The sequence below is a fragment of the Python bivittatus genome, unplaced genomic scaffold (assembly GCF_059951505.1).
Source record: "Python bivittatus isolate LINGU-HERP-01145 unplaced genomic scaffold, Pbiv_v1 ctg000020_np1212, whole genome shotgun sequence".
Classification (NCBI taxonomy): domain Eukaryota; kingdom Metazoa; phylum Chordata; class Lepidosauria; order Squamata; family Pythonidae; genus Python; species Python bivittatus.
Window position 1 is genome coordinate 117274618 of NW_028277030.1, and position 26812 is coordinate 117301429.

At 38.5% G+C, this 26812-nt stretch overlaps 2 protein-coding genes across 9 annotated transcripts in view; one reads left to right on the forward strand and one right to left on the reverse strand.

Annotated features, from left to right (window-relative positions):
- Window positions 1–18416, reverse strand: part of THADA (THADA armadillo repeat containing) — a 158326-nt gene extending 139910 nt beyond the window's left edge. For 6 of the 8 annotated variants that reach the window (XM_088147564.1, XM_088147556.1, XM_088147534.1 and 3 more), the window contains exons 1-10: window positions 18275–18415; window positions 13656–13752; window positions 10833–10927; window positions 9103–9233; window positions 7064–7212; window positions 6941–6973; window positions 6202–6250; window positions 4676–4866; window positions 3276–3370; window positions 1525–1745 (exon numbers count right to left, since the gene is read on the reverse strand). In XM_088147564.1, the coding sequence (XP_088003690.1) occupies window positions 1525–1745; window positions 3276–3370; window positions 4676–4866; window positions 6202–6250; window positions 6941–6973; window positions 7064–7212; window positions 9103–9233; window positions 10833–10927; window positions 13656–13731 (1040 nt within the window). In that variant the 5' untranslated portion in view covers window positions 13732–13752; window positions 18275–18415. Of the gene's footprint in view, window positions 1–1524; window positions 1746–3275; window positions 3371–4675; window positions 4867–6201; window positions 6251–6940; window positions 6974–7063; window positions 7213–9102; window positions 9234–10832; window positions 10928–13655; window positions 13753–18274 lie in introns of those variants that run through there. The other 2 variants (XR_015797371.1, XM_088147568.1) reach the window with 2 other exon arrangements.
- Window positions 18417–23580: 5164 nt separating this feature from the next.
- PLEKHH2 (pleckstrin homology, MyTH4 and FERM domain containing H2) overlaps window positions 23581–26812 on the forward strand; it is an 85691-nt gene continuing 82459 nt past the window's right edge. The window contains exon 1 of the mRNA XM_007438080.3: window positions 23581–23731. The gene's annotated coding sequence lies outside the window, so the exon portion shown is untranslated. The remainder of the gene's footprint in view (window positions 23732–26812) is intronic.

Genomic DNA, 26812 nt, shown 5'->3' on the forward strand with positions numbered 1-26812 from the left:
GGAAGTCCAAAGAACTATTGAACCATCTTAAATGCCTCTACAAAGTAAGAGGCAGGATATAAAGCTAATAAAAATACTTCCTGATTTCATTTAAATATACAGTACCACCCATTTTAGTTTGCAACCCACCCCTAAATTATGTTTTACAGGTAAAACAAAAGAGACTTTGGTATATTCACCATAAAGTCCTTTACACTGCATGAGAAAACATTAATTTTCTCCAACTGCATGATGTTTTCTAGAGAAATCCAATGATCATTGTGCCCATGTAACAGTAACAAGGACAGATTTTATGGCACTACAACAATGGCTGGATAATGCTATGAAGACACTGTAAGTTACTAGTGCAGAACCCAGCTTAGAATGAGAAAGATGCCCCCTCCAGGAAGAAAGAGAAAGGCAAATTTGATGTCTTGCTTAATACTCTACATACACAAACAGAACTCCCTCAAGTCCTTAATGAATTGCTTCACTGGAGGTCAGGTTTAACCTGCCTGCCCACTCCACCACATTTCCCTTTAAAAAACTCAACATGTCAGGAGATCACACAATACTCACTACTGCTGTATTGTCATAAAGTACTCTATAGTGTTTACATATCTTATCCAGCAGGACCAGAAGTTGGCACTTTTTAAAAATGAGAGCTGAAATCTGGGAAACCAACTGACCCCTCCCCTTACCCCCACTGTAGATGTCCATATTCTGACAGCTTTTCTGACAGAAGAGCGGGACAAACATGCTTGAAAAAATATAATAAAGGGTTGGGTATATTTTTCTAAGGTTTCCCTTTAGCACATGAGTCTACATATTTCTAAAACTCCTCCATTTTAGAAACCTATCCAGTCTAAAAATAACTTCAGACTGGTTTTAGACTAGTTTCAAGTTCAACTCTGGCTAAAGATAAAATATAGAAATACTTATGTAGGTTTCTTTTCTACATGTTCTACCACCGGTGGTGTATCCAATTGTGTTAATGAAAAATATGCATGTGTAGATCCAGCTCTCCCTCTCCCCTGCCTTACTCCCTGGCTCCCTAAAGTGCTTTAGAAGATTAGGGAGCCCTATAGAAAAGAACTGGGGAACACGGGAGAGGTAGAAAGGAAAATAAGGGAAAACTCTGACTGTAATAGGAGAAATTATCCTCATAATACTAAATAGAACCATTTTCCCATGAAGCTAACAGTGCTTGTTCCCAGATAAGCAGATATAAGATTGTAGCCATAGGGAGACATTTATACATAATACTCCTGCCTGTTTTCCCTACAACAACAATCCTGTGAGGTAGGTTGGGCTGAGAGAAAGTGATTGGCCCAAAATACCCTAGCTAGCTTTCATGCCTAAGGCAGGCCTAGAATTCAGTCTCTATGCCAGCACCTTAAATACTACACCAATATACTTCTAAATATACTATTTATGATATATTTCAACATTCACAGGATTTACAGTGCAAACTGAGCCTTGCCAAGGATGAATCTGAGTTTCATCTATATCATTAAAACTATAAAAAATAAAAGTAGTTTTTACCGTGTGCTCAAGGTCAACAAAACAGAGGCTATATCCAAGAGTAGTTTCTCTGCATTCTCTCCCATGCTGTTATCTTTCCACTCTAACATAGCAAGTGCTCCATGACAAAGAAAAAGGAGGACTGAGTCAGAAAGTTCAGCAGTACAAAGACCACCACAGCTGTCCACAAACCACTTTGGCACATCAGAAGAGTTTAGTAAGCCACAAATCAAGTCACTGATCTGCAAAAAGCAATGTAATATAACCGTAATATAAGAGGAAAAAAAGCAAACCAAAAAGTATGGTTTATCAGATCATTGGAAGACATCAAAAAATTATAATACAACTGGCAAAATGCAAATGTTATTTTTTTTATAAAGCTAGCTCATGCTGAATGGAAATTCAATTTTCTCAATTTTCACTCTCCAAATACATGTCTTATCAAAGTGCGTTATAAGCTATCCCCAAGCCTGTATAGGATTGCATCTAAAAAGCTTAATCGTGGTCAAAATTCGGACCTATAATTTGAGCAAATCTGGGGAACCAAGATTACATTTGCAATCCTTTAAACAATCACCTGACAATCATCCCTGTGAATTCAGCAGGACTAACTTCTAAGTAAAAGTTACATGCAGTCCTCAATTTACGGCCATCTGTTTAGTGACCGTTCAAAGTTATGAGGGCACTGAAAAACATGACTTACAACTGGTCCTTGCACTTACGACCAAGCAGCATCCCCCCCAGTCATGTGATCAAAATTCAGGCACTTGGCAACCAGCATGTACTTACAATGGTTGCAGCATCCTGGGGTCATGTGATCACCATTTGCAAACTTCCCAATCAGCTTCCATCAAGCAAAATCAATGGGGAACCATGTGATTCACTTAACAAATGCGTGATTCACTTAACAACCATGTGATTCACTTAACTACCACGGTGATTCACTTAACAACCACCGCAAAAATGTCTTAAAATCGGGTGCGGACGCATGATTGATTTATTATTTATTTATTTATTAAATTTCTATGCTGCCCATCGCCCCAGAGGGTGACTCTGGGTGGCTCACAATTAAAAATGCCTTGCTTAATGATCACACCGCTTAACAACAAGTTTTACAGTCCCTATTGTGGTTGTAAGTTGAGGACTACCTGTATCTTATCATATCATAAAAGGGCAATATTTCCTGTAACAGAACTTACATAAAATATGAAACACATAACTAATATTGAAATGGCTACTCTTTCAGTAATTTCTCTTTCTTCATTTAGCTTAATGTTTCAAATACACATTCAAAATTAATATCACATGTACATGTAGTCCTCGACTTACAACTGGCCATTTAACGACCGTTCAAAGTTACGACAGCCTTGGAAAGATGCTTTACAGCCCATAAAACACTTCTGGCTATCATAAAACGCCACCCCACCCCCCACGGTCACGTGACCACATTTCAGGTGCTTGAAAACTGGCTTGTATTTACCACTGCTTGCCAAGCCCCTGCAATCATGTGATCATCATTTGCAATCTTCTCTGCCAGCTTCCCCAGAAAGTCAATTCAGCAGGCAGCTCTTTCGCCCCGTCCATTTAATGACCTAGAAGATCACTTAACAACCAGAACCGGGACTGCATGGATTGAGGTCACTGAGTGAACTAGTCACGTGGGTGTCTCACTTAATGACCACTCTGCTCAATGATCGAGATTCCAGTCCCAATTGTGGTCGTTAAGTGAGGACTACCTGTATTTTTACTTTTTTCAAAGGAAACACACTAACCAAACAAGGTAGCTTCTCAACAGGTTCAAACATAGTCTTAATAAAGAGAACAACAGCCAATCCTGCTGAAGTCTGGATAGTTTGTAGAAGGTCTTCTAAATAGAAGAAACAGATACTAGAATTATAAATGGCATTTAAAGTACTTGAGCACCATTCTGGTTTTCTGAAATAATAAGGCAATTCCTACTATATTTTCTTTTTGTATTGCATCCATCACACTAATTCTCATAAGCACAGTGAAGAAAATCATCAACATCAATACATACAGCGGTCTCAACTGTCCATCAAGTTATGCTAAATTATTATTTGTTTCTTGCTTGGCATGTTGTATAAACACAGGTAATTGTGTTTTCTTCAATAAACAAGTATAATAAAATACATGACTTAATATGATACATGAACCCAGCCACTGGTAAGATCCTTGATTGAATTCCAACTAGGACTAAGAGTAGCTCTTCCATAAACAGAATGTTCCTTCCATTTTCAGAAAAGACTACAAACCACAATATGCTGCCACATACAAAAGGAGGGGATTGTTAACAACTGCTCCCTCTCCTGCAATTTCCCAAACCATCTTTTGTGCTGTTCCATATAATTCATTCGTTCGTTCGTTCATTTAACTTGATGCATATCGCTGTGCATCTTGCACAAGTGACTGTGGCTGGCAGGGTTAAAAACATCAATATAAAAATTAAGAAAATGAAAATAAATACACAACATGAATACAGCAAATGAATGGCATCATATGGTCCTCCAAACTTGCAGAGCAGATCTTCAAGGAGTTTTAGACAAAGTGAAGGAAATAACTACAGGTAGTCCTCACTTACTGACCACAACTGGGACCAGCAATTCAGTTGCTAAGCGCCATGGTCACCAAGCAAAAAAGCACATGACTGTGCTGGACGTATGACATCACTTCCACTTCCGTTGTTAAGCAAATCTCAGCAGTTATCTAGTGAGACGTCATGTGACCATGACTTGCAATTTCACTTCCACATTCTCCATTAATTCTGCTTGTTGCAAGGATTGGTCGCAAAGCTGGGGGTTTTTTTCCCTAGCCATCGTAATTTTGAACGGTTGCTAAACAAGGTGGTCAGTAAGTGAGGACTACTTGTATCCCTTTGGCAAGCAGAATTTCATTCACAGAACTTTTAAAATCCAACCCAAGTAAAAAAAAAAAAAAAAAGCAAGAGTGATGTTATTTCAGTATGAAGGTTTTTATTCCTGAGTTTTTTTATTCCTGACTTTCTCTCCCTTTTGAAATAAACTGTTAAAGAAAATTTAAAATGAGAGGGTGAACAAGTATCTCACATTACTCCAGACAACTACTTGTTATTAAAGGCCAATGACCAACAAACGGTAAAGCAGCTTTAAAAACTTAAAATATTAGCACTATTTACCATTATTTAAGAAGCATATAAAGCTGTTCAGAAGTCCACACATACATTGCCAAATGGGAGAATCCAATTTCTTCCAAAAACATCCCTGCATATTTTCCAGAATTTTTTGGATCAACGACATTGAAACTTTAATTCCCATAAGCAAATCATGCATCAGCCGAGTTTGAGCAATGTGATTTCCACTGAATTTCCTTTAAAAAGATACAAATAACACAAGTAACTTATTTCAGATCTGTTTCTGAGGATCTTTTAAAACCCTACAGAGTAGATTTTGGGAGCATGTGGGAAATGGCAGGGGCAAGAGACTCTCTTCCTTTTCTGATAATAAAAAGCTTTCCAGCATTATGGGAAGCTATCTGGATATAGTCCCATGTTTTAAAAAAAATAGCGTGAATGCCACTAATGATGCATTATTCTTGAAAGAGATTTCCAGAATGCAGACATTGCCACTAAAAAGGTGCTAATATGTTCCCACTCACTGCTCTGCATCATTTTCTGAACAGGGCTTCAGAAAATGATCTAAAGAGGTAAGTGTTGCGTAAGATAAATATTCATACCAATATATCTGTATATACGTATGCATGCATATGTGCATGTAGATTGATGGACAGAGATTCATAATGAACAAAATTAAATTACTTAATCAACAAGAACACATTACAAATGCTGTGGAGCTCTTTTTGTATATTTCCTGAACATTATCTTTTATAATGAGAATGTTTCTTTAAAATTAAAAACTACTGTATGCTGACATGCTATCTGTGTTTTGATTAAAAGTATATATTATTAATTGATTTTGCAAATGCTGTTTACTCGTAGTCCTAGACAATAAGTGAAAGATTTTGAATGTGTGAAAACAATCATTTGCCATTAAAAGAGTAATCTGTCCCCAAAAGGAAGGCTGGAGATTAAGAAAGTGAGTTTTCTCCTACAAATCAGTTTATTTGTTTACTTATTCCATTAATGAGTAAAAAAAAATAATGTAATAGCCAAAACTATAAGAGAACTTCCAAGTTACAGAATGCATTACTAGAACTACTTACTAGACTGAGATTAAAACATACCTGTTCTCACACAAATAAAAATCTAAAATGTAGGAATTGGAATACTACAGAATTGAAGTGTTCAAAATAGTACAAAAGTCTTAATTTTCATGTTCAGCATTGACATTCAGCCCAAAATTATGTTTTTGCAAAGTTCTAAGATGAAGATACTTTCCCAATGTAGAATAAAAATCCTAACTCGTTGGGAAGAATTTGCAGAATGTTTAAATTGACTCAATATCAGTATTCAAAAATTTTATCACTTAGATTTCAAAACTGTTTTGATAAACTTTATACCAATAAACCAAACAAAGTACAACTGAACTCAAGGCATATACTGTATCTCAACATCAAACCGCTACAGCTCATTGGCCTTAAGAATTTTTTTAAAAAAATAAAAGGTGTCCTCCCAAATAACCTTTAAATTTGCATTTTACATTTTTCACACTCTCTCCACATTTTACCTTGAGTACTGGCACTTACCGGTTTTCTTCTTCTATTTCAAGTATAGATTTCAACAGAAATTGAAGAGCTATGGAAATAAAGTTAATAAATATATAAACTATTATTTAATAACACCAACTTGTCATATATAAAAGCTAAGTCAACTTATAGAAATAGCACTACATTGAAGTATCAGAATGGTTAGGTTTTTTAAGTGAAAGCAGCATAGCTCAGCAGAAGGGAAATACTTCCTTACTTAACATTTTCTGCTTTAAAATATAGAGAATTGAGAGAATTTTCAATATCCTCATCCTTAACCATCAAGTGTAATATCCATAGCTTCTTTATCCTAATGAACTCAGTGAACCATTCTGCATTTTGCTCAGGTATATACAGGTAGTCCTCAGTTACCAACTGCAATTGGGACCAGCAACTCCATACAATACATACAAATACAATAGCATTTCCTCTTATACTTCTTTTCTTCCCACCCACAATTCCCACCCCAGCCTCCCTACAGAATCTGAGAACTCTAGAACTGACTGCAGGGGCACAGAGAGCCTATTTCATAAAAGGAAACCCTTCCAGTCAAGAATCTGCCTCTCTTAAAAAAAAAAAATGTAATATCTCAAGATATAGAAAATGCTTTTAATTAGTTAAAGACCTAGCCAGCAACAGAAAAATGCTTCCTATAGAAACAGGTATCAAATATTTTCATCTCATATTCTTATCTCATTAACAGAACATTCCAATCCAAGAAGAGGTACCAAGCATTTACCTTCTTTGAATAGTTGAGTCACACTTGATTTACCTGAAAAATTCAAGTATACATTTTAGCATCTTATACTGACTAACCAAAAATACATTTTGAAATATATAAAATATAAAAATTTAACCATACCTATATTGATAAACTCCACACAAGAAGCAAGATTATCCATAGTTTTTCTATAGCGGGAGAAGTTTGTAGTTGTTAATTCTTCTTTAAGGCAGACAACAAAACTGTCTGTAGCTTCCGCCATAAGCATTTCAGGAAGGTCATTTAGGCAACTGTACTTAAAAAGAACATTGCCAAATTAAAATGTAAACATGAAAAGTTTTAAGTTAAAGACCACACAAATGGATCTATCTGAGCACCATGATCTCTGTAGCATTATTATATTGGTTTTGATATGAGACCTCAAAAGAAATCAGATGGAAAAAGGAATATCTACAGAACAAGCAGAGAGTTAAACATCTCATTCTTTCTGGGGAAAGAGAGAATGTATTCTAAAAAGAAACAGACAGTCAACTGCTCACATCAAAATGTTTACATCTCTGAAATTACATGGCCCAAATTACACTTTTCCTCCAAATGTAAATATCAGAGGATTTGGAAATATAATAAATAATTTATCTGAAGGCAAGATATTTACTGGATACCACAAAATTCTTTAACTAAAGTTTAAATTATTATACAATATATAGTATCTCTATCTTTTATTTTTATTTATTTATTTATCAAATTTATATGGCTGCTCATCTCACAAGAAGTGACTCTACCCAGTGTACAGCAAAAAATATAAAACAATAAACATGTCAAACACAGCCATATCAAAAAGCTAAAAACATACACAAACAAGAGATTAGATCAACAAGGGAGCCACCTCAAGATCTCACCGGTCCCCTAAGACCCCCAGGCCTGATGACACTGACAGGTCTTGAGAGACTTCCAGAAAATAAATAGGGATGGAGGTAACCTCAATTCGGGGTGGGGGGGAGAGAATGTTCCATAAGGCAGGTGCCACAACAGAGAAGGCCCGCCGCCTCAGGCATACCAAGTGTAGTTCCCTGACATACAGGACCCACAGCATGCCTCTCTTGCAGGATCTGATGGGACAGGCAGATGTAACTGGGGAGAAGTGGTCCCTCAAATAACCTGACCCCATGCCATGAAGGGCTTTAAAGGTCAAAACCAGTACCTTGAATTGGACCTGGAAGTAGACTGACAACCAATGCAGCTCGCAGAGCAGAGGTGTGACATGTACTGTTCTAGGAGCACATATAACTGCCCGCACCACTGCATTTTGCACCAGCTGAAGCTTCCGGATACTCTTCAAGGGCAGCCCCATGTACAGCACATTACAGTAATTCAATCTGGAGGCGACTAGGGCATGAGTGACTGTGAGCAGAGCCTCCCCCCCCCCGATCCAGGAATGGGCATAACTGTCACACAACATGAATCTGGTCTTCGAGCAGGAGTCGTCAGTCCACAAGGACCCCCAGATTGCACACCAGGGCTATCTGGGACTGTACAACCCCATCCAGCATCAAACATGGCATAGTCCTGGAACTGGCAGACCCCAAAGCCCAAAGCCATTCAGTCTTGCTAGGACTCAGCCAAAGCCTATTATTCCCCATCCAGACCCTCACAGCCGTCAGACACCAGGATAAGACATCCACAGCATCACTTAATTTGCCTGGGGAAGAGATGTATCATTGGGTGTCATCAATGTACTGATGATACTTCACCCCATGGCGATGGATGATCTCACCCAGCAGCCTCATGTAGATATTGAATAGGAGCAGAGAGAGCACCGAACCATGCAGCACCCCACATAGTAGGGGCCGGGAGTGGGATATCTTCTCCCCCACAAAAAAAAAGCTTTTAAAAAGCTTTTGGGATTTCAAATACATTCAAAAGTTGTCAATGAAGACTGAAGGGAAAGAATAGGATTATAAAGCCAAGAACACTTAGGAAAACATTACTGACTCTTGATGGATATGACTGTTAAATAATTTCTAAAATTTATATATCATACAAAATCTTTTATGTCATACAAAGTCCACTACCATTTATATCATTCATTTTCTCAAAACAGCAATATTAATATTCCCTTGAAGAGCATCACAGAAATGTTAAGCACTTTCTCAGTGTAATATTTTTCCCATATACATTACCTTGCTAACACTTTCTTTAAAGGGTTCTTTATATCCAGAGATAAGAACATCATTCCCAAAATATCTAAACAACTTTTAACCATGTGATTACATGAAGACTTGGAGTCCATCTTCTCCAGTAAAGGCACAATCTGCAGATAACAAAAAAAGTTTTAAAAATAATGTAACTTACACTTTTTCAAACAGACTAAAAATATACACGTGTGTGTGTGTGTGTGTGAGAGAGAGAGAGAGAGAGAGATCAGGTTTATATAGGAGTCAGTAAGAAAGTTACGTATAACAGAAATGTAACCTGCAACAAAACATTACAGTATGGGCTACTCCACGTCAATGTTCTAATCAGTGAGCTTACTTTCAGAATATTTATTTCTAATCCCTTCTGCATGAAATTTCCATCTATCTCCCAATCCCTTGGATACCACTGAGCATTCTCAATCTTTACTGAACAGTTTAGGGTTTTTTAAAATTATTCTTAATATTAATTTAACACTTGTATCATAGAGTTCTTCCAAGCATGAAAATAACTTTGTTTCTTTCTAGTTTCATCTTTATCACCCAGCCACTATGATTCAGTTAAATCAGCAAATCTGATTTTGCTATTCATATTTATCAGCCTTTCCCAACCTGATGTCCTTCAGCTTTGTTGAGACAGCAGCTTCAATAGTAACTACTATGGGAGCTATATTTCCAACATACCTGGAAAGTGCCAGGCTGGGGAAGGTCAGACTACATAATGATTTGGATAATCTTAAAAAATGAAATACTGCTCCTGCCTGACTTTTATTCACAAGTCATGAATTAAATGGCTTGTATTTCCAAACGTACAGTAATTATAAACATCTGGAATATGAACCAACTACTAAACAATATAGAAAAAAATATACACATGCTACTTATTTATTTTTTTATTTAAAGAATGTATATGGCCGCCTATCTCACATAATGATCCTAGACAGTTCACAGCAAACAATAAAAGCAGTAACATAAAAATATGTCATATCCTTCCCACCAAGGCAACAGAACCACCTATACTATTAACCATTTGACTCAAACCCATCCTAGCCCAATGCTTGGGGGAAGAGCCATGTCTTCATGGCCTTCCAGAAAGCTAAAAAGGAAGGGTTTCCCCAAACCTCAGGTGGGAGGGTATTCCAAAGGGCCAGGACAGCTAAGGAAAAGGCACACCTTCAAGGTCCCACTAGGTTACAACATTTAACTATTATGTTATATAGCTTGCAATAACAACATTATATAAGTATGAACTTTTAAACAGTATTCACTGTGTTTTAAAAGTAACATTTGCACCAACACATCCTATTTTAAATTGAAAACTAATGGTTATATCCAACAGTGGTGTCCAACAAAGAATAAAAAACAGATTCCTTTCACTTCCCAGAACCTCCAATGTACACTCCAGATTAAAGACTGGGAAGATTCTTGAGCCAATCTGGCATCAAAAAGCAAGAGGATGCTCTCTTTCATGAGCAAAGTCCATTCATGCAATGCTGGATGCAGCCCTTAAATTAAACAAATTCATGATGCAGCATCAAATAAACGTAAGAAATAAGCACCTGAATGTTCTCATTTGGAAAAAAGACAAAGAACATGGCCAAAGTGAAATTTCCGTGTACAGCCATGCTCATTTTTTACTTGTATATACATAAAAATATATAGCATGCACTTAACATAATTCCATATTATTCTTTTTACTAATATGACTAAAATCAAACCTGTTTGATCAAATTAATTTGCTGAATGCCATCCGTCAACTGTGCACACTGTAATAATAGAGAGGCCAGGTTTTGTCCTTCAGCATCTGCAAAAGCTGCACATTGAGAAAGACAAAAATGCTTTAATAGTATACATACTATACATACATGACAAAAGCTATTTCTCACCTTCTCCCTTATACAGGGTTGCATTCACACAGTACACCTACATATGTATAGTTTACAACCCAATTTTCTATAGCCACCCCAGTCATTTGTTGAAATGGGTGGCTATAGAAAAAATAAAATAAAATAATTCTGCAGCTATCCCATAAGTACTAGCTTTGCATAAAATGTTATGCTGAAATGTGGTTCAGATTCTGTACATCATGCAAGTACAGCTTCAGTCTGTATTCATTATATGTATTTATTAATAAATGCATTAATTAAAGCATTCAAATCATTAAAAAACACAGTAGAAGTTTAAAAAGAGAACATCCATATTCTCACTGGTTCCAAATGAATTCTTGGAAGCCCCTCTGAGAAAGATCTAACTCTCTCATCCAGACACTAGGATCATCCCATTAACAATAAACTCTCTCTGCTATGGCCTCAACAATGTGAAAAGCCTCCATGAAAATGGAGATTTTTCCATTTGAGAACCTTGCTCTTCAATTCCTGACGGCTGCAAATGAAGGAAAGGGGACCCACAGGAAAAGACAGTGTTCCTAGCATGTCCCATTTGCACAATGTATAAGCCAATAATATTTTTCCCTTTAACATTGGGTGAACTCAGCCTGTGTGATTAGTTTATGGTTCAATGTGTTATGAACTAGTTAACAATCAGATGGTGTGTTATGTAAAGGAAATGCAAGATAATTTCCCTTTGTGAATTGCTTATTCAAATACTAATTTCACACATTGAACTAACACTGAACTAAGTATGGTTTGTTGAATTATTTATTTAATCAATTTATATAGCCAACTCGAAAACTGTGATTCTGGGCAGACTGCATATGATTAAAAAGAAAAGAGAAAATAACCAATAAAATAAGAAAACACTGAGGTCCAAATAATATATTTAATCCTGGACACTGTTCAATTGCCTGGGATCAAATATCATGATAAACTATATATCACAGTTTACAAACCACAATGGCTGAATTTGCACAACATGCTAAGCCAGAACCAAGCAATATATATTATGGCTTGGCATTCTATGTGAATTCAGCCACTCTGTAGAAGCTTTCTTCCTGCTCAAGCTGGCTGTAGCACAGTCTTCTGAGTTACAAAAAGCACTCTTCCATTAGTAGAAAATGTTGTAATCTCAGGCAGCTTCAGCAAATAAAAAGAAAGAAAAGTATTTTTCACCAATTCCCCCATGCCCGTATCCACATTTTGCAAACACTCTAGAACAGATGAGGGGAGCCAGTACAAGACAATGAGAAGAAGAACTTGGTGAAAAATACCTTCCCATTCAATTTCAACAGCAGCTTAATGATGCTGAAAGTTGCCGGCCAGAAATGGTCGACGCTTCAGCAGTTCAAGTCCAGCCTTCGCGTTAACAGGGTGAGCTCCTGTTTCCTCCCCAGTTCCTGTCAACCCAGCAGCTCAAAAACTCATGTGAGTAGATAAATGGGTACTCTCACTCTGGTGGGAGGAAAAATGCTGGCAGCGCCTTGCAAAAAGGAGTTGGGAGCAGTTGCTGGTAAGCGTGAAAAACCGGGCGCGCCCAAAAAGGGCGCAAAGCAACGGAAACCCCACCTCCTGCACTCGCCAGCTGGGCTCTGCTCTAGGAAGGAGGCTCTGGCAAACCACTTCCGAAACACCTTGCCTTGAAAACTGCAAGGACTCGTCCAAAGCAGTCACTGCAGAGTCGGTAACGACTGAGCGCAGATTAAAAAAAAAAAATAGTTAATAGTTTCACTTCAAATATAAAACTTGATCTGAAAATGCACAAAGGTTAGGCTGCCAGAGGGTTAAAGATAGGACTTCTGATGACAATTTCAACCCCTTATTTTCTAAGCATTTTCCTGAGAGTAAACCCACCTGAACAATGTAGAATTCAGCACAAATCAAGTAACAAAAGTAATCACTAACTTTTGTGCATTTTCAGATCAAGTTTTATATTTGAAGTGAAACTATTAACTATTACTGAAGTCCAAATGAAATTGAATGGGAAGGTATATTTCACCAAGTTCTTCTTCTCATTGTCTTGCACTGGCTCCCCTCATCTGTTCTAGAGTGTTTGGAAAATGTGGATACTGGCATGGGGGAATTGGTGAAAAATACTTTTCTTTCTTTTTATTTGGGGCTGTACTTGAAGACTACTTGGAAGCTAGAGGTGGTCCAGAAAGCAACAGCATGAGCATTGTTGGGCATGTCTCCATATGCCCATATGACACTACTGCTCTGCAAACCACACTTCAATTCTGATACACCAGAGCTGACTGCCCAAATGTCACCCTTAAGAAATAGCACTTTATGTGCAATACAGTATCGAGTAAGGCTTGTTCATTGCCAATTTGAACAACCCATTCAAAACTGGATGATTGACTTCCTTCATAAAACCAGAAAGTTGGAATGGCATCTCAAACATACCTTCAATACAGAACAAGTTTTAAACATCAAACAGTTTGGAATTTCTCTAATTTGCTTTTCATTCAGGAAAAACTTTTTTTCAAATTGGGGTAGAAAGAGCATATAGAACTGTATACATGAAAGGGCTGATATTCTCATCTTTAATTCAAAATGTACCCTCAAGAGAAATTAGTTTTAAAAAATCATTATAGCACCACTAAAATATATCTAGAAAGACAAATTAAGCAACTTAATTACACTTACAGTGAAGTCTTTTAAGCTGTTGATGATCAAGAACAAAGCCATCAACCTGAACTTCTTTCTTCTTCTTTAAAACCATTTTGGCAGATTAAAGAATTACCTATTAAAGAATAATATATGAGTTATACTTGGAACCAACATTGTTTTAAATATTGAATTTAAAAATGAAGACTGTTTAATTCAGCTTTGTACTTTGCAAAATCTTTGTCTAGCCTATTTCTATATACTCTGAAGAAAAAGTTTAGCCAAGATTTTCATTCAGACTTCAACAGTAACTATTTCATCTAAAATATAAAACCTCAATAAAAAAATCCACAAAGTTCCGGCAGTTGGAACTTTAAAGGCAAGACTCCCGATGAGGATATCAGCACTTTACCTCTGAAGTATTTTCTTGAGATAAATCCACCTGAATATAAAATTGAGCACAAATCAAATAACAAAAGCAACCAATACAGAATTACCAAATTTGCAGGTTGAACAACCACTTATTAACAAAATTCTACTGCAATGAAAACCTACATGTTAACCTGTTTTCTTCTACGTACACTGTTTCTGGAATATGATGTTATCCGATTTATGCCATAGCATTTCATTTCTGCCTTTCATCTAGAATACCATTTCTTCCTGTTCCATGACCTTGAGGCTATCAGTTGATAGGTAGTCTTCATTTAACAATAATTGGGACCAGAATTTCTGTCGCTAAGTGAAATGGTCATAAAGCATGATGTCATGTGACTGTATTGCTTAGCAATGGCAATCCTTTTACTCCCCATTGCTGTCATTAAGCAAAGATTGCAGGCATTAAGTGAGTCCCAGGCGGCTTGCAAGCAGGCCAGTGAGCAGGTAAGTGGCTGCTGCTGGCCAGGGGAGGGTGAGCAGATGGCCCACAAGACGTGGCCAGGCGGGGGTGGCTACCACTGGGCAGGGAAGAGTGCAAGCAACTTACTGGAGTGACTTGCAACCTTCCCTGCCAGCCTCCCCATTGACTTCACTTGTGGGAAGCCAACAGGGAAGGTTGCAAATGGCAATCACATGACCACAGGAGCTGCAACCATCATAAGTGCAAGCCAGTTGCCAAGCACCCAGATTGCAATCACATGACTGCAGGGGTGCTGGGACAGCTGGAACTCTGAGGACCGGTCATAAGTACCACTCATTCAGTGCCATTGTAACTTCAAAAGGTCACTGAATGAGTGGTCGTTAAACAAGGATTACCTATACTATCTGAGAAACGTCCAAAGTGCATACACAAAACACATGTGAGTTATTTCTCACATAATTAATGAAAAACAATATAATCATAAGACTGACCATTGTAAAACCAAGGGGCAAAAGGAAACTGGTTTCCCATCAAGCAGCCTACTACGTAAGATAGGAACCAGAAAGAGGTGCAAAAAGTTTGAATTTTATTTCTGTTGAGGCTATTGCTCTTGAAACACAGCAAATGCTTGTTATAGCTTCCCAAGGTTACTTATCAAAAGTTCTTGAATTCATGTGAGCTACACAAGAGAGACAGACTCTGCCTGAATCAAAATGGAGCAAGGCACCATGTTGACCAGCACCTGTCAGCTTCTCTCCAGGGATATATGGAATATAGCCAATGTTGGAAGTAGGATATGACAAGTCAAGAGACAAAAAGGATGTGAACACATCTCAAGCTAACATTTGAAAAAGGAAATTGTGATGTTCGGTTCCCCAATGGTAACAATTCAGGAAACTATTTTATAAATGCTCACCTCCAGGTTCCTTTCTGATCAACGAAGAGACTGCCAGTTTATCAGTTCACAGAAAGGCAGTAAAAAGAAAATTAGGAGACTCCACCCTAATATATTTTGGTTACCAGTTGTAGATGCAAATTCTTCTAATCCCATCCCTTTCTTCATAATAAAATTTTCTAAAAAGTCTTTGTGAGAATTGTGCTTGGAAAAATAAATACGTTCAGTTTCAGGCAGACACCAAAGAGCCTGACAGATATGGAGTACGTTGGTTTCTATACCAATGCTAATGTCTCTGACCAAGATGGTGGAATTAGAATGCTTGGTTGTAAATATAGCATGAAATATTTGTGGGTACAGCATGAAATATTTGTGGGAACATGGAATACATGGAAACATTTGTGGGAACATAGAATACTGGTGAAATATCATCATTCTAGAATACTTTTTAAAAGAATAAGGAAAATCTCTGCCGTCATCTTCAGATCTATTTGTGAAAATCCAACATTCCTCTCCAGTAACTAGGAGTTGTTTATGACCTGGGAGTCCCATCATCTGACATCCAAACTTGTCTAAATGTTTCAGCCATGTCCATACAAGATTTTTTTTGCAACAATACATTTTGCCACTGACTTCTTCTGGGTTTGATTTTAGTGTTCTTTCTCCTAGGTAAAATTTGGCTTCCCTCACACCTGCAGAACACCAACCTGCCCTCCAACTCATTCTGGATTAATCTTAGCTTCACTCCTGTCCTTTCAATCTTATTAGTAACCCTAAAAGAAATTTTTTACAAGATAAAAACAATACAAATTTTAGAAAAGAATTAAAGAAAATAAAAATAGAGAATAGATAAGAAAATAAGAAAAAGAAAAGAGAAAAAAAGAGAAAAAAATTGTACAAAGAAGTGGCTTCTGAATTTAACAGCCGTTATAAATGCATTAAGATTTTACCCTCTCTAAGATTACATCATAATTTCCTTCTTTCCATAGTTTACCCCTTCTAATTGTCAAACCCATAAATCAAAAGTTCATTTTTTTCTTTCTTCAGCAAAAAGCCCATAAGGGGTTTCCAGTCACTCATAAATGACGTTATTGTCCTTTCCCTATTCAGACAAGTCAATTTTGCCACTTTTGCGAATTGTACCATCTTCACCAACCATTCTTCCATTATGAGTATTTTGATCTCCCATTATATCAAGGTGGGGGTCAGGGCATTCAAGAAGGAATCCTCCCCCTCTGAACTCTTTTGCAAACAAGTGGGAGGGAAACATGTATTTATCAGAAAGCTCAAAAAAATTGTCATTTCATACAATAGATAAACTCTGTACCCATGCATCTGATTCATTCATGCAAAGCAAAATCCCTAATGTCATCTTGTTCCTTTGTAAGTGCTTGTAGGCCCACTGTTTGTCTTTTCTAGAATTTTCCCAGGTATTGATGTCAAGCTGATTAGTCTGTAGTTTCCTGGGATTTTTTTTTTTTTTGAAAGAATGGAACAAAATTAGCTCTTCTTCAGTCTTCGGGCACTTTGCTTGTACTTCAGGAGTTCTCAAAGATTACAGTAGTGGTTCTAGATCATATCCATCAATCATTTCAGCACCTCGGGATGTAATCCATCCAGCCCAGGCGATTTGAATTCATTCAAAGCAGCCAGGAGTTTTCTCACCATTTCCTTGCCCATTTTGACCATTTCTCTTCTGCCCCCCATGGCGCAGCTTCTGACAAGCTGGACTTTTTCCTTTTGTGAAAAGCCCAATACAAACTAGGAATTAAGCAGTTCAGCCATTTCCCAATTGCCTGTCACCATATTGTCATTTTCTCCAACCAGCAAACCGTTTCCTTGATTTTCCACTTGTTCCACACATGACCCAAAACCCTTTTTTGTTATTTTTGGCATTCAGCGCAAGCATCAACTCATTCTAAGCCTTAGTCTTCCTGATCCCATTCTTATAGATTTGGGCTATTTCCTTTTGTTATATGCCCCTTTTTCCACTTTTTTTAAAATTGTCATTTTTGTTTCTTACAGTAGTTTATCAGAAAGCTCTTTATGCAACCATAGTGGTCTCATCAGCTAGCCCCCATTTTTCTTTCTCTTTGGTACTGTTTGGGCCTTAGGTTCAGAATTTCCCAACCTTCCTGGACTGTTTTTCCCCTTCAAGATTTCCATCCATGCAACTGTTCCTACTTTTCCCTTAGCTTATTGAAGTCAGTTCTCTAACTACGTTCAGTTCTGCTCGTCTGCAATATAGTGAAGGAACTTCAGAAACAACTCTTTATGTAAAATTCAACGTTAGTAAACGATTCTACTAAACATATAAGCTGACCTTTTTTTTTTCCTAGTGTCTGTCCCTAAAATGCATTTTAAAGTATATGATCAGTCACTTCAAGCGTAACAGTCTGCTGGATCGGGCAAAAGATTTATCTAGCATTTTACTTTCTAGTGGACTCCAAGTAAAACATGAAGTCAATCGTTTCTTCTGAAGGAAAATACTTTGGTTTGGTTTGTGTGCTACATTATCCTGAAAGGACAGCACTCATTTACACCGCGTGGCCCCGAATCCTCCAGCATTTCTTTTTGTCGGGAGTGTAAGAAACGCATTTATTGGATCCAGGATATACCAAAGATATCCCGTCGCTAAACATCTAGCCATGAAAGAGCTCCGGACCCCGTACGCTTGACTCTGTCAAAGGCAGAGGTTACGTTTAAGCGACGGGCTTCAGCTAGGCATAGTTTGCACTACTCATTAATCCACAGAACTGGAGTACCTGATATGCTACAACGTGATGAGCTAGCCTGTGGCTCAGTGTGTCATGCGAACGCTTGCAGAGAGCACCGCCGATATTGAGGAAGGACGTGTTTTGCTCACACCGCGTGTTTCTACAGACACCAACAGCTCCCCATACTTACCCTCCAGAGAGGCCTCGCCAGGTTCTTCCTCTCCGCACAGCCGGTCGCTAACGCCGCCTCGCTGACGAGAAAGGGCGGAGCACGCGCGCAGCCGGAGAACGGCCGGCCCACTCACTCAGCCACGTCTTTTTCTCGAGGCGAGAGATAGGGCTGGGCTAGAGGCCGCGCGAGCACGCAGCCCTCTCTGTTTAGGCTCGCCCGGCTTTCCACGACCGTCTTGACGGCTTCCCCCGCCAATCAGGAAAGAGAGCGAGAGATCGGCTCTCGTGGGAGGGATATGAAGGAGGGGTGGGGCTTGCCGGCCACCGCGTCGAGGGAGGTTGCTTTGTTGGGCTCGCGGGCCTGCCCGGGGGGTGCGCGAGCGGATCTTCCGCAGTTGTGTATGGCCCCCCGCAATAAATCTCAGTGGATTTATGATGCGGTCCTGTAATATTAATCCTGCGACTGCTGGAAAGGCGTTAAGTTTGTTACAAACCTCAGCTCAGATCCTGGACAAATGTGGGTCAGTCTTGTGGATGCTTACTCGAGGTAAATCCTACAAACCGGAGTGAGTCTTAAAGGTCGCCCTTACGCTTCATTGAATTCAGCGGGGGTGCCGGTTACAGCACCATCTTGTTTCACCTGATTGGATCTCCCTTCTGCTGGCTGTGTCACACATCAGTGCAACTCACTTTTTACTGAATGAAGTACCATCAGTGGAGCTTAGAGAATAATACACCACTTTTTATATAGCATAATGAGGGGTTCCACAAAATACTAGGCCACAAATGAGCAAATATTTTCTTAGCTCAGTTTGTGAATCCAAACACTAGATAGCCATGGTTTATCGCTTAATATTGTAGGACCTAAGTAACTAAATCCAGAGACACTTGCTTTCAATTAATTGTGGTGTTCTGTCCAAGATAGGATGGATAAGATTTTAGTAATCCCCTTTGTTCTCTTGTATTTAATAGATATTAGGACTTCCATTTAATGAATTTTGTTTTTCATTTTAGTCATCCATTATTGTAAGGTACAAATTTTAAGCCAACTTATTTCTATAGTTAACAGAGTGATGCCTAATTAAGATGTAAAGACTATTGCTAAAATGCAACAGAAACAAGCCACACAAGTGTTCAAATACTTAGGTCAAGTGTTCATTATTTACTTATTTAATAAGTGTTCAAATGTCTCAGTAATAATGAAAATAAGTTTGCATTATGATGGGGGGAAATCAATATTTTAAAATACTCTCATTCAGAAGTTTCATTTGTTTTATCATAAACCATGGGCAGCTGAATAAATGTTTATAAACTCTTCCAAGATGGTTTTAGAATTCAACTCCTAAAATAGCATGATGTGATTCTGATTTCTGACTTAAAACAGAGCATTATAATACCATTTAAAACTAAATAGATGCAGTTTGTAAGGTTATTCATTTTATTACATGTTTCTGAGGCTGTTTGTTTCATTTTTAATATGTACTGAAACCTATTGGAATATTTACTTTTTCATACAAAGGAAAAACACTTTGTAAAAAGTTGGCAAGAAATTATTTTTGATACAGTAATTAATTTTACCTATTTCAGAATTTCTCCACTGTGTGGCGCCAAAGTACTATATTAAGCAATTATGCTATCAACTTGATAATTTCCTCATGAGCTTTTTTGTAGTTGTCATTTATTCACTTTCTTTTTATCAAGTACCCAAAATACCACATTATGAGAAGTCTAATTGAGAACAAGGGGGACGTGGTGGCGCAGCGGCTTAATGACGCTGAAAGTTGCCGGCCAGAAATGGTCGACGCTTCAGCGGTTCGAGTCCAGCCTTCACGTTAACAGGGTGAGCTCCTGTTTCCTCCCCAGTTCCTGTCAACCCAACAGGTCGAAAACTCACGTGAGTAGATAAATGGGTACACTGCTCTAGGAAGGAGGCTCTGGCAAACCACTTCCGAAACACCTTGCCTTGAAAACTGCAAGGACTCGTCCAAGCAGTCACTGCAGAGTCGGTAACAACTGAGCGCAGATTAAAAAAAAAAAAAATTGAGAACAATTGTTCCACTGTCTTCTATTAACTTGTGTAGTAAGTTTCAACTTGTCATTATACAAATAAATATTTTATTAATAAATTCTTAGTATAAATAAGTGGCAAATTAGTGGTAATAGGCTTGTATATCACTTCTGATGTTAAGGAAGGCTCTGAATACTTTTAAAAAAACACACAGTCATTTGATACCCAGTTGTAATTCTTGGATCATCATTTTTCATTAGCTTTTGTTCTTTAGTTTGATTTTAATGTTGTTTTAATTATGAGGCATCATTTGTTGAAAGCCTGTTTTGTGCTGATGTTTTGTTGTATACCATTCAAAATCTTTCATTAGGGTGATACAAAAATCATTGTAAATAAATGACACAATAAAAATGTTATCATTTGTGATTTTTTAAAAATTTTTAGTTTTCCACTTTAAGGCAGCCTTTTGGTGTATGGTCCTGTAGTTTTTTTAAATAAAGAAAAATAAACAGCTGTGGTATTGCAGAGATACTCCCTTTACACCTATTATGTTCAGATAGGATATCAGTCAATATTACTTTACTGCATGATAAATAAAAGTACATAACACTAATTAAATAGGGAGTAGAGCTTTGATCACATGGATATGGCTGCCATCTTGACTTTTTGACCCCTCTACCTGTGGACACCTGCTGAAAAGCAAGATAAAATATTTTAAATATATAAATGTTTGCTTAAATTGGTTTGCAGCGTCAGTTTAAAGGCATAATTGGGAATCATGTGTGTTCAGGTTTTTGTTCTGCATTCTGTGCTGTGTTAACAATAGTCCAATGTGACACAAATAGTGAGGGAAAGACACAATTAAATGTTATTTGTGAAAAAATGCCCTAAAAGCTCTTGTATTCCCTAAGCCTATAGTATACATTTAATCACATTAGCTACAAATGTACATTCAGTTTTAAAACTCTTATCTTCAGGCATTTGCACAACCCATTTGAGCCGTTCACACTATTTATTGTACATATAAATGCTCTTAATGTGGAAGTTAAAGTGGAAGATAATGTGTTCGTTGTATATAGGTTTTACAATTGGATTACAGAAGGTGGCAGTACAAAACATTCTTTAGTCTCTTATGTATAAACACTGTATGCTTTCTATCCCATAACAACATTCACAAGGGACTTACTTACAGAATTGTCTTTTTATTTATTATAGACTGTGTTCACACAACATGCTAACTTTGGTTAACAGAACAAGCTATATAACTTTCTCACAAGTTAAAAGGAAAAAAATGAGAACAAATGAAATAAATTCTATAGTGACACATCTTGGCCTTATGATGTCACAGTGTGTAACTGTCAGAATCAGCCCATCCTGTCCCCTTCTTTTGTGGAGAATCAGACCAGTCTTCCAAGCGATAAAATTTTATTTTAAAAAAAGAAAAAGACAGTGTAAAGCCTTTTGCTACATACTAAGTAAACATCTCTCATAAAGATGTAAATTGGGGAAGTCTGCCTGAGACGATGTATACTGGGAATGTCTGAGTCCTGCCAGCTGACAAGGGAACTCCATTCAGAACACTGATTTGTGGTTTAGTGCAATATGTAAACCTAACTAGGGGTGGCTTATTCAGCAAACCATGATTAAATAAGACAATGTAATAATAGCCAGTATTAGAACCAGTAGGGAAAATGCAACATTTGAGAAGAGGGCAAGTATGTGAGGGAATTATCAGGATTTTTCATTTGACTCCTAGAGGGACAATTTGTGACATTTTACCGAAAGAAGTGAAACAACAAATGATTCTCCCCCAGTGTATTGTGCCTCAAGTTCAAAGGAAAAACATGCATCTGATGGCATGATGCACATATAATTTTGCTGAAACCTTGGCTTTTTGCAGACACCCCTGCTTAGGACTTTTCAGAATAAGCACTTCCACACTAATATCATGCTCAGCTCTAAAATTCTTGGCACATATTTCATATCCCCAAATTAGTGTCCCGTTGTTGTACTTCATTGCTCTATTGAACTAGATTGTGCTTTCCCCAGAAAGCCAGTTAAAGGATGCAAAAGACGAAATGGGTGAGGAGGATTGACTACTTTGCTGCTCCTCAGAAAAACTTGGAAGGAGTGGGCCTGGTACCTTGGCTTCCCCGGGGTGGGGGGGAGAATCCCAAGAGTCAAGGGGACAAGATGGGAGTCTGTGCAGTCCCGCATAAGCAGCACAGGATCATAGGGATACTCTTCTGTACAGGATGGGCCTTACCTGAGCAGTAACATTTCCATGTAGTAAGACCACCCTCTGAATCTGGGCAGAGCTCCCTTTCTGACCCTCCCAATCTGCCCAACCATGCCACCTTACTCTGAGGCCTTCCCTTGCAGTCAAGCAAGTGTTTTACTGTGCAGTCCTTGGTGCTGTCTGAGCTTGGTTGTTTGCTTACAGACGTTTCTTTACCCAACTAGGCAACATCATCAGTGCAAGTGAATGTGCGTTTGCAAAGCTATTGTATATGAACAGGGAGCAAACCCCCCCCCCACTCACACTGATGATATTGCCTAGTTGGGTAAAGACACGTCTGCAAGTAAACAGCCTAGCTCAGAGAACCCCAAGGACTCCACAGTTCAACCCTGAGCTACATATATTCTCTTCTATTGGAGGTCTTCTACAGCATCCCAGTTTAGAATGCTGGTATGTTTCTGGCAAGTGAGACCTTTCATTTTTTCAAGTATTCCATCAGTTGTTAATAGCTGGTTTTGATGGTTTTATAATTAGTTGTTTCACAGTTGTTTGGAGTGTCTTTTATTGATCAATGTTATTTGTTCTTTATTGTTCTGTGTGCATGTTATCTTGTTTAATTGTATACCGCCCTGGCAGCTTGCTAAACAACCCACGATTAGCAACTCCTCTAGTTCCCATGCCTGAGCTGAAATTTCTGGAGACTTGAACCCTTCTGCTGTTTCGGAAATAAAGACCAAGGATGGACAGAAGGACCTCAGGCTTAATTTGACACATCTACATCTACGTATGTCGACAGCACTGGGCTTAAGCGGGCTGATCTTGCATAGGCCCGGGCTGCGAAGTACAGTAGCGTGCTTTCCAGCGAGGGGCATCCAATTCAGCCTCTATGGTTTCAGCATACAGGGAGGCCCAACGCTACTCCTGCTCCACAACTTGATTTCACTCTCCTCGCTTCCCCGGGCGATGGATGCCCCCACCCCACTGAGCCTGCTGCGGAGAGGCCGGAGTGGACTGCAAGTCCCGCCTAAGCGGCTGTTGAATGGCCAGGGGAACTGCCGCTCAGCCCGGGCCCCTCGCCGCCTCTCCTGCCGACCGAGGAGATGGTGCTGCCGAAGCCCTTAGCGCTGAGCGGGCTGCCCGGGGAGAGGCGCTGAGATCTCGGGGAGAGGGGCGCGGGCCCGTCAGTGGGAGTCACTGAAGAGCCGGAAACCTCATGACGACGTCCGCAGGTGTGCCTTAACTTGGGGGGGCGGGTAAAGTCCCCCGTTTTTCCTCCTCGGGGAGAGACACCGAGCGAGCTGAGGCGGCGGGAAGAGGAGCGGAGAGCCTGCTGAGAGCAGGAGCCGTCTTTCCCCTAGACCTGCCTCTTCTTTTCTCTTTCCGTCTTTCCTTCTTTCTCCTTTCTTGGCTCAGCAAAAAATAAAAAGGGGGGGGGATTTTAAAATGGCAAGACTAGGTCAAACAGGATCCTCTTGTATGTTGAGGAAGGATGGGAAGCAATTGTAATCCCCGAGGTGTCCAAAGTTGCTAATATTGCTAGTCGTATCGTGCTTTGAGTCGCGCACAAAGTAACTTCCACACCAGGTCTTCCACCGTAGAGTATCTGAAGGGATGATATCAGCTCCATGAGTGCTCTTTCTCCCTACGTTCCTTTTTATTGAAACTCGGTAACAGACATCTGAGGTTTGGGAGAAAGGGCATTTCTTTTTTTAACACGTTACAGGTACGGCTTGCTTGTGTGTCAAGTTACATACATTTGATATGATTGTAAATTCTGCAAGGTATCCATAACTGGATTAAAGGGAAATCAGATGTTAAATTAGATGCCATGAGGTGTTGGGTTCAGATCCAAGTGCCATGAAATGCTGCTTTCACATTACAGTAACAGAAAGCATGAGGACTAGCTATGTCGAGGAAAAGGCACTCTGTGTATGTTCAGTGTTATCATTCCTCAGCATCATGCCAGAACTGAATTTCGCTGAGACTGAGATCTGGTTTAGACTCGGTGTCAAAAAAAAGTACTATTCAGGAGTTTTATACTTTTGAATTGCAAGTCCCCCCCCCCCCATCTGTCACTATTCTACAAGCAGGAGGAGAACCAAGGGAAATGTGGCATACATGGCAACATCTACTTACCAGGAATGGACAGAAGATTAATTAATAATAACAATAACAACAACTGAACTGAATGAATTGAATTGAATTGAATTCAAGTAGATCAGGAAGGTTTTCTAACATCAGACTGTTTAACAATAGTATCAACAAGCTTACATTCTTCCTCCTTGACGTACATTGTCCCACAGCAATAAAATAAGCATAGAATAGCCAAGAGTGGAACTTACTGAACTTACTGATGAGGTCCATTCAGAACTGGTATACAAAATAAATCCCTGGGCTAAGAATCCATAGTTCTCAAGGTATGACTTTTATACCTAGCTCTGAATAACCTGGGAGTAATTTTTCTTTTCTTTTTTTTTAAAAAGATCCCCATGTACTTGAGGCCTACCCACCCTTGCTCCATATCCTGAAAACCCACTCTGAAATTCTTTTGCTCTTCATTCTGGCCAGGCTCCCGGAATTCTAAACTGTTTTTGAGCTGGAAATATGGTCAGTAATCTTTTCCCTTGTGATAAGTGGAAAAGCCTTGAACTGTAAAACATTTTTAAAGAATATCACTATGGGAAATGAACAGCATGTTCCAGAAGGATCATTCTCTGAGATAGACCTCTCTAATGAGTATAGTGGGGTGAGGGAGTGTCAGTAAAAATGTATAAAATAACACATCTTGCCAGCATCTTGATAGATAAAAGTATTGCAATAAAAGTAGGAAGGCCTGGCGCAATATGGTTCATGGGGTCACGAAGAGTTGGACACGACTTAACGACTAAACAACAACAATAAAAGTAGTAATGGATTATATATCCTGAGAAAGGGGGGAACACTGGCAGTCCTAATACCGAATGCCTAATTCTCTAAAGTTGGCTGCGGTGTTGTCTAAATATGCCCAAATACAAATAAATAATAATACATACTGACCCAAATCAGCCCATCTGCTGTGGTATTAGGTAGCCACCACCAATCAATAATTGTATTGCCACTTAGTTGCCAGCCTGCTCATGAGATAATGGTTGGGTTTATGTACAGTATAGTGCTAAACCATAACGTCATTTGGTTGATGTATGATGTATGAACCCATCCATTCTGGATGACAAAGCATAGTTTATGGCATTAATTAATGCGATGTATGAACCCAGGCAATTTTACTTTACTCAACATACTACAACGTAGTACGATACATAAAAGTTAGCTATAGTATAGGAAATATAATAGCCCATACTCTTTACACCTGAAATGTCTCTGTTGATATTCGGTTTTTACTGATTTATGTTCAAAGTAGTTTACATGGCTCTTTCCTTTACCCCTATATTATCCCCATAATAACCCTATAAAGTAGGTTAATGTGGGAGATAATGGCTGAGTTTACATAGGGTACTAAGCCATAATGTGTAGGACGTTTTGGTTTGGGGTTTTTTTGTATGGTTTTCGCTTTCCCTATAAAGTAATGGGAACCTTACTTTAGATCTGGATTTCCCTAGTCCTAGTAGGTTATTCAGACCTACAGGCACTCTCTGGAGATGGCTGTTAGACGGCTTTCAACATTTCTCTCCATGGTCACTCTGCCTAGGATTGCCTTAGGATTGTACTTCAGCTGGATCTTAAGGAAGACAGGTTCTGCATCACATTATATCTCTAAGCACTTACCTTCTGAAGTGGCCATTAGCTGAAAATTGAAATCCTTCTTTCCAGTTTTTACAAGTAATAAACCTGCAGCTAACACATCATTTTAAAGAAGTGATTTCCTTTTATATCAAAATTTATACTGTAATTTTAAGTAGATCTGGCTGTTACTAAAAGAGGGAAATAAGCGACTATAAAGAAAAGAAACAAAGTTCTTCCTTTTTATACTTGTTTACTTTATGTGTTGGGAAAGTATTTTGGGCAAAACCCTAACCTCACTGAACTTTATGGGTGTTTCCCTGCAATTTAAAAAGGAACAAATTTTTACTCTCTTCAGTATACAGTATAAACTGAAAAGTCACTGATGATTTTGTTCATATTTTGAGTTGATAATTTCACAAGTGCCTTATATCAGTTAATAGATCCCACAGTAAAATGTTAGATCACTATATCATGGTGTTAAAATATGGGAATTAATCTTTAAATAAAAGCACTTAAAATGCTATCCATTCAAGTGAAAAGAAACTTTCTTTACATGTAGTATATAAAAAAGAATTACTGTAATCTTATCA